At 41.3% G+C, this 7802-nt stretch overlaps 1 protein-coding gene and 1 pseudogene across 1 annotated transcript; one reads left to right on the top strand and one right to left on the bottom strand.

The window, feature by feature from the left end:
• The first annotated feature begins 597 nt into the window (after nt 1-597).
• Nucleotides 598-4402, top strand: LOC104415642 (annotated as a pseudogene).
• A 405-nt stretch (nt 4403-4807) lies between these two features.
• On the bottom strand, nt 4808-7729 carry LOC120287453 (bidirectional sugar transporter SWEET15-like). The gene is made up of 6 exons (XM_039300258.1): nt 7696-7729; nt 6793-6829; nt 6469-6679; nt 6009-6170; nt 5781-5900; nt 4808-5008 (listed from the first exon to the last, which is right to left on the bottom strand). Exons 1-6 carry the CDS (start codon nt 7727-7729, stop codon nt 4808-4810), a joined length of 765 nt encoding a protein of 254 aa, XP_039156192.1.
• Between the last annotated feature and the right edge of the window lie 73 nt (nt 7730-7802).

Genomic DNA, 7802 nt, shown 5'->3' with positions numbered 1-7802 from the left:
ATATACAAAATCAATAAATTAAGCAAATAGAAAAATTACCTAGAAATCCATGAGAATATCTCGAAATCTCATAGACTGATTAAATTCAGATCTCTTGTTTTGGTGGATAGTAACATTCAGTCAAAAACTTCTTATTTATAGCTTGTGGGATTCGAACAAGTGATCTCCACTCTCCAGTTCATAAGCTAAAAATCACGGCACCTCAACCAACCGTGCTAATCAAGGGGGTTAAAAAGTAACAATTATTTTTCCCCTTTAGAAAGGACAAATTACTAGCAATGAAATTTAAGAATTGACTTTATGAGGACCTGCGGAATTTATGCATCATCGTCATTCGCCTTCTCTACAATCATCTTGTTATGTATATATCAATCAACATTCTCTCAATGTGTAATATATATATATAAACTCAGAGTACGAGGTTACATTCCTCCTAAATAACTTGAAGTGAGCATTTCGCGCAAGATATATGTCTAACCCAAAAAACCGACCCGAATCCGGCTCAGCCCTTGCCCGGCCCACGGTCTACCGGGCTCGGCCCAAAAAGAACAGTCCCGACAAACAAAGCGACCCGTTCCTTCTCCAAGCTCCGAGGTGAGCTGAGAAACCTCGTCCCTTTCCCGATCTTCATCGTCTTCCTCGACCGGAAAATGGAGAAATTCAAGACCCTGGAAATCGTCCGAGCCAGACCCGGCTCTGCCGTCTTCCACCTCCGCCTCAACCACCCTTCCTCCCGCAACGCTCTCTCCCTCGACTCCTTCGCCGAGCTCCCCCTCGCCCTCTCCTCCCTCGACCGCAACCCCGACGCCCTCGTCCTCGTCCTCTCCGGCGCCGGCCAATCAAGTCGCCGCAGGACGCGGTGACGGCCATCGAGCGGTGCCGCAAGCCGGTGATCGCCGCCTTCCACGGGGCGTGCGTCGGGGGCGGCGTCGACGTGGCCACCGCGTGCGACGTGAGGTACTGCACGGAGGACGCGTTCTTCTCGGTGAAGGAGGTGGACCTGGCGATCATCGCCGACCTCGGGACGCTCCAGAGGTTGCCGAGCATCGTGGGGTACGGGAACGCGATGGAGCTGGCCTTGACGGGTCGGAGGGTGTCGGGCTCGGAGGCGAAGGAGCTGGGGCTGGCTTCTCGGGTTTTCGGGTCGAAGCGCGAATTGGATGATGGAGTGAGAGTCATCGCTGAGGGTAAGTAGTTTCAGATTCTAGTATCTTGGTTTCTCAAAGCGAATAAAGTTATCTTTTTGCTGGAATATAATTCATATGCTGAAATACCGTACGCAGCGTTTACTGATTGCATTAGTGATCATTGTATATGACATTGAATTATTCCTATCAGAGTTAAATAGACCGATCCCGCTTTCATGGTTTAGCATTTCGGTGGGAATTGTAAGTTAGGCTGAGTCTTGGAACTTTTAGTTATTAGATAAATTATATGCTGGGTTTGATTGGGATTCTAATGGACACCTTTCCGATTCCAAATCAATGATTTGGAGGTGTTTCCCAGTGATGTGGAATTCTATGTCGAGCACCTTACTTGACACTACATAAGAAACGGATTTAAGACCGGTTTGAATGTTTGAAATTATTGTAAAGCTGTGCGGGATTAGTATGTGATCGTAATTCAAATGTAAAGATTGAAGCAGTAAGGATCAGGCATTGGCGAGATGGTCATGACTAGGATGCTGGGAGCCGAAGGAGGCGTTTCTTGGTTTTGCAGCGAAAGAGAGAAACTATGGGAGAACAATTAGTATGGCTTCAAATTATCAAAGTGTGGAAGGTTCCCAGTCTTATCTTAGTTTTCCTTTTTCACAATAGACCCTGGCAATGGTGAGCAGACCGCGCTCTTCATTCATAGAGTTTGAACCCAGTGGTGCCAAGATAATTGGAGTTATTTTGGATACACCACATCGACTTTGGCTCTTTCAAGGCATCTACTTTTTTTCTTTTTGGTATAGGAGTCTAATTTAGCAGTTTTGAGAATAAGCAAATCGAGATTGAAGTTGGATATGGTTGAATGGCTTGGTTAAACTGAACCCAAATCGATAAACTGACAGACTAAATTTTGGGTTTAGTTCACATTGATTGTCTTCAGTTTACCAATTTTAGACTCTCTTGACATTCTCTCAGTGTAATGAAGGATAGAGTTACCATTTAGATTAGAAGGGCTCCACTTATCCATTTCTTCAAGGCTAATCGAAACACCTGTATTTTTTGCTCTATTTGTATGTACGATGGGTGTATTTGTCCTTCACTTGGAACTTTTATCGGTTTAGGATAGTATACTGAAGATGCTGGGTCATTGTTTTTCTTTGTTAAAATTGCTAGTTACCCTTCAATTGCAGACCGGCAATGTGCATTTTTTGTTGAAACGAGGTTGTGGGGAAAAAATCTTGCCTATCGAGGTCATCAAATCATTGAGTATATCCTTGCAGAAATAGATAACAGCAAGTTGCAGGTGGAAAATAAAAAGTTCTCATTTTGGGTAATACTATATGTTGGATTGGGGACTAGAAAAGTTTCTTGCATTGGTAAATCTTTTGAGGAGGCGGAGTTGTTTCTAGTTTTAATGCTCTGTTCTCATTTTCTGAGAAAGGTTGGTTCTATTTTGCGCACAGCGATTGCTTCCAAGTCCCTGATGGCTGTTACCGGGACCAAAGCCGTGCTGCTGAAGAGCAGGGACATGAGCATAGATCAAGGCTTGGACTATGTTTGTTTGACTCTCTTCCTGGGCATGGATTTCAACTAAAATTGCTTGCGATATCAGAGGGGCCATCCAATAAAATGGAACAATAGGTTAGTTCTACCCAACCGCAGCACGAGCATCATCGACTAGGATGGGTTCGAATATACTAGTAATTAACTGGATCTTTAATTAGATAACATAAGAATCGGGTTCGAATATACTAGTAATTAACTCAATCTTTGATTTGATAACAGAAGGATTTATATCTTTCGAGATATTGCCTTTAGCACTTTCTTCTTCATTCAATTGTATATGGATTGAGTCGGGGACTTAATGAAGTTTTTTGGGATAATAATATAAACAATCTATCGACTTTGACTCAATGTATAATTTGATAAGTAAAATTTTAATTTATTCAATATGATTTCTGAACTTTGGCTCAATGTACAATATGGTCCTTGAACTTTTAATTTATTCAATGTAGTTCCTTAAATTTTGGTACATAACGTTATCTTTCTATTACTTCATAACTAGAGATTACATTAAACTGCTTGGACAAAGGCATAGTTGATCATGGCTGGGTCAACATTCGTGACTAGTCCCTAAGTTGCTCGAGCTCCATCTTGTCGCCTAGGGTCGTACAACCTAGGCGGCCTGCCGTTCTCCTTTCTTATTTTCTTTTCTAATTTTATTTTTTTCTTGCAATAATTATTTTTGCAAGTTGTTTACCAATACTATGTGCTTTGCATAAAAATCCTATTTTCCACGAAAAGCTTCATCACAGCAAATTTCATTTTCTCCAGGGGACAGATCACATGTTTTTACTAGGGTCAGGGGCACTAATGGATATTTTGCTCCGGAGTATGCAATGACGGGACAATTTACTGTCAAATCTGACGTCTCTAAGGGTAACAGAACCGTGTAACAAGGGTGATTCTAGTTTGATTTATGTCTCTTGTTGCATGACCATGAATCCCATCTCATTTGGACTTCTTCCTTTCAGAAGTATGTTTAGGTGCTTTTGGAATGGAAAGAGTTTTGAGGATGCTGGAGGGCCTGGGCTCAGCTTCGCAGTGTCCGGAAAGAACAATTCTCCAGGGGACATGAATAGAGGAAGGCCTGTCACCAAGGCGAAAGTGTGGGGAGAGAATTGGCGAGGCAGAACGCTCAAGGCGGTTTCGATGGATCTAATGGCGTGTTGTCTTGATCGAGAATTTCCTGCTTCGTTCGCTCCTTGAGCCTCTTCACTTGCTTTCTGTGAACCATACGAAGCAAAACAGGGCATTCATGTTGTGTCGTGCATATTCCATTCTGCCGAACAGAATGAGTGGAGAGATTGTGGTCGAATTAGCAAGAATCGGTCCCCACTACCTTAACTCGCACTTTTCAGGTTCTATCTCTCCATTCTCTGTTTACGCTCTTGTTGAAACCTGGGGGAAGAAGACTTATGTGTATATCGTTGCTAGGACAGCAATCTAGATCGAGAATAGAGAGAGAGAGAGAGAGAGAGAGAGAGAGAGAGAGATTCTTGTGATGCTTCTGCTGGATCTTGTAAGTTTATTCTGAGCAGGAAGAGAGAGAGAGAGAGATTCTTGTGATGCTTCTGCTGGATCTTGTAAGTTTATTCTGAGCAGGATTCGCCTGCATTTTCAAGTAAAACGCTTGCTATATCAGAAGCATCATCTGATAAATGGAACAATAGGTCAGTTCTATCCAACCGCGGTATTCAAGTGAGATTAGGCAATTAGAAAATTCAGCCCAGGCATCATCGAATGTACTAGTAGTTAACTTGTTCATTAATCGGCAAACTGAATGATGAATACACTTCTGAGAGATTGTCAGAGCACTTTCTTCTTCATACAATTGCATACCAACCGAACAAGAGAGACAGATAGAGAGAGATATCGATAAAGCACATAGGATCACTATAGATAGAGCACATAGGATCACTATGGAGAGGAGGATACATTGACGCAAATTTGAGCCTTCACATTCTTAATTAAAGCCCCAATCGATGGTAAGTTGGGCTTGAGCAAACTTAACTTGGTTGATCAGACCCCGGGTCATCGCCAGAAACTACCACTTCCACGGCATCCTTCGGCAGTTGTGATGGCTGTGACTGTTACTCATCCGCTCGGGCTTCACCGCCGTCGATGGTGGGTGCGATTTTAATGGTGACGGGTTGGGCTTCAGAGACTCCTGAGGAGGGGTGAGCGACGATTTTGGCGGGGTCTTGCGGGGGCTTCGTGTCCACGATATTTCTGTAGTATCCGTACAAGACCATTTGAGACAGTCCCAAGACAAAGCCCACGACATTCGGTATCTGCATGTCAAGGTCAAGAATATTCTTTAAGTTCGGCCGAAACTTATGTTAAAACTTGACAAAACGTTCTAGTCTGCCCCAAGGCTCAATATCGATATGCTTGATGACGTGTATTCGCATTCATCACATAATCTTCATCCGTAACAGTTATAAATATATTGGATTTATGTATTTACATCGATTGACCATTCGAGAATCTTAAATCTCACATCAATTTTTTTTCCCAAAGTCATGTACTTAAGTTTTGTTAAATATTCTCACATCGGTCCATTTTTCAAATATAAAGTTTTCGATCCTCCAATAATCATAATTATTAATAACGTGTCCCACTTGGTCGATATTATTTAACCTTTTTTTTTTTCTAAAAATAGATATTATGAACTCAATGCAAGAAATTAGATAACGGTATAATATGAAGAAAAAAAACCGAAAATTATTACCATGCTAAATAATTACATAAATTCATCCTACCCGAACAACTTGAAGAGAAAAGTCTAATCACACAGAATGTATACATATGTTATGGACATGGGACCCGCATATGCTCTTATTAGCTTTTCTTGAAAATTTAATTAGTCTTATTAGCCCATTAATGACGTGCCAACGCAACATGTTATATAGAAAATTTAGCCGAACCCAAAAGTGATGCTGAACAAATATTTGGACCTACACTAACCCAATGCACATTACAACAGAACATACACTTCAAATACAAAGTAAAGTGATCCTTAACGATCGTTGATTTAATTTTTCGAAAATGGGGATCCCTTACCATAATGCACCAGTCCTTTTGGAAGAAACCGTAGCCGAACCACATGATGGCGCTCAACGTTAGAAAGAACGACAGAGAGAAGGGCATGAACTCCACGCTCTTCGTTCGCACAACTCGTGCCTAAGAAGACCAAAATAGGGAAAAAGAGAGAGAGAAGATTAAAATGCGTTTTCCTTGATTAGATATGAGAATTTGAGAAGAGAAAGATTGGATTTTTTAAGTGCGCACCACAATGCTTAATGGCGCTGCGAAGACGCTCACGGAAATTGTCGTGCAGATCCATCCGAACACCGTGGCACGTGCATCATCGTTTGGAATGAAGTGTGTGATGAGAATTAGGAGAGGGAACAATCCCATGTTCATCAGAGCAAAGAGCTTGATTGTGGAGTTCTGCAGTAATCAAAATCATTAAGTCAGAACAAACACAGGATAGTTAGAGATATAGGGGAAAAAGAGAGCTTTTAGATGGCAAGGATGGAGACCGCAAAACACATTTGGTTAACCCAGTCAATCGTAAACTATCACTGGGATTTATTGTATCCTTAAAATTTCAGTTCTTTTCTTGTCGAACGTATTTCCTTTCATTGTATAGATCACGTGAATCCCCAAAAAAAGTTTCCTAGCAAGCTTATTGGTTCATTGTGTGATTGGAATATGAGCATTGCATCGTCTAATGATTAATACGTACCCTAGCAGCTCCCAGCGCATAAGCAATGTAGATGGCAATGTACACCATCTCTATGACGCATCCAAAGGAGTTAATGGTGATGAGAAGGAAGGAGTGTCCTTTGAGGAATGCGTAGTAAAGCCAGAGCATGGAGCTGAATAGAGCGACCAAATATGGTATCGATTGGAATTCCTCGGTCGATTTGTTCTTGTAGATTCTGTAAAATGTCGGCCTGCAATAGGAGGAGAAAAAGAATCAGTAGTTATTGTATTGGGATAAAAAAAAAAAAGACTATCTTCATCCTAGTGAAGGCAAAGAACTTCAAAGAAAAACATGATTACTTACACTGGAGCCAAGAAGACGAAGAACGAGACAATGTTTCCTATCATCGAATGCAAAAGAAAAGCACAAACGTTAGATTATTTTGTGCAAGCGCGATGCAAATGAAAATGCTCTTTTTGCTAGGGTTAAAATTAAAGAAGAAGAAAAACAACCTCAGTTATTTACTAATCTAAGTGCTGAGCACATACGGCGTGGTTGAACAGAACTCGAACTAAATCACATTACATGTCATTGTATAACCTTTGTATACACACAATATAGCCAAAAGATGAAAAGAATGAATTCCCACGAAATGCAAACCGACTCGAGACAATATAAATCCTACGTTAGTTGCAACAACTTGAAGACAGACCCATAAGTTTATGACAGACGCTAGCGTACCTGCTTCATCATTTAAAGCTAATTCTAAAAGTGCGCTAGAGTGAAAACAAAAATCGTCGGAGGAAATGGCCAAAAGGGTTGTGAAAAAGTTGGCAAAAGTCCAAGAGACTGAAAAGGTTGCTGGAGGTTTGATTTCGAGTGGGGTTTGTATCATCAAAAGAGAGAAAAACACCGTGTGAAGAGTGGTGTCAAGATTAGTGCACCGGGAAAAATTTTCTCATTTTCTTTGTGATTTTGGTTGTTGCTTCACGTGTGTTTTGCAAATGATAGAAAGAGAAAGAATGAGGTTTTGGAAGAGAGAGTTGCCAAACGAAAAGAAGAAGAAAAGAAGAGAATGACCTGCTAACCATCATCCTAAAGATACTAATACGAACGATTCATCAAGCGGAAAAAAAATAAACGAATGTAGACCATATGAAGATGGATGGGATGAAAGGAAATGGCGCAAGCAAGCAGCATTATTGCGAAGAAGAAGAAGCAAATGGAAATGAGGGGCGAACAGCTTCTGGTTTCTTCCTTCTTTACCTAGGATACCGAAAATGAAGATCAAGAAGTCCATTTTCCACCTCCGACCGTGAGATATCCTCTCCTCTCTCCAAGGCAAAGACCAAGAAAAGAAAGCAGGGTTTGGA

This window comes from Eucalyptus grandis, chromosome 8 (genome assembly GCF_016545825.1).
Source record: "Eucalyptus grandis isolate ANBG69807.140 chromosome 8, ASM1654582v1, whole genome shotgun sequence".
Lineage (NCBI taxonomy): Eukaryota > Viridiplantae > Streptophyta > Magnoliopsida > Myrtales > Myrtaceae > Eucalyptus > Eucalyptus grandis.
The sequence above is the reverse complement of the archived record's forward strand: the minus strand, read 5'-3'. Positions and strand labels throughout refer to the sequence as shown.

What these genes read in the sequence shown, in the direction of transcription:
- LOC120287453 (XM_039300258.1), bottom strand. Translation starts at nt 7,729, where the DNA reads ATGGACTTCTTGATCTTCATTTTCGGTATCCTAG. An exon ending in ATGCGCTGGGAGCTGCTAGG is followed by an intron (nt 6,171 to 6,468) that starts GTACGTATTAAT and finishes TGATTACTGCAG; the next exon opens with AACTCCACAATCAAGCTCTT. An exon ending in AAAAGGACTGGTGCATTATG is followed by an intron (nt 5,009 to 5,780) that starts GTAAGGGATCCC and finishes CTTGACATGCAG; the next exon opens with ATACCGAATGTCGTGGGCTT.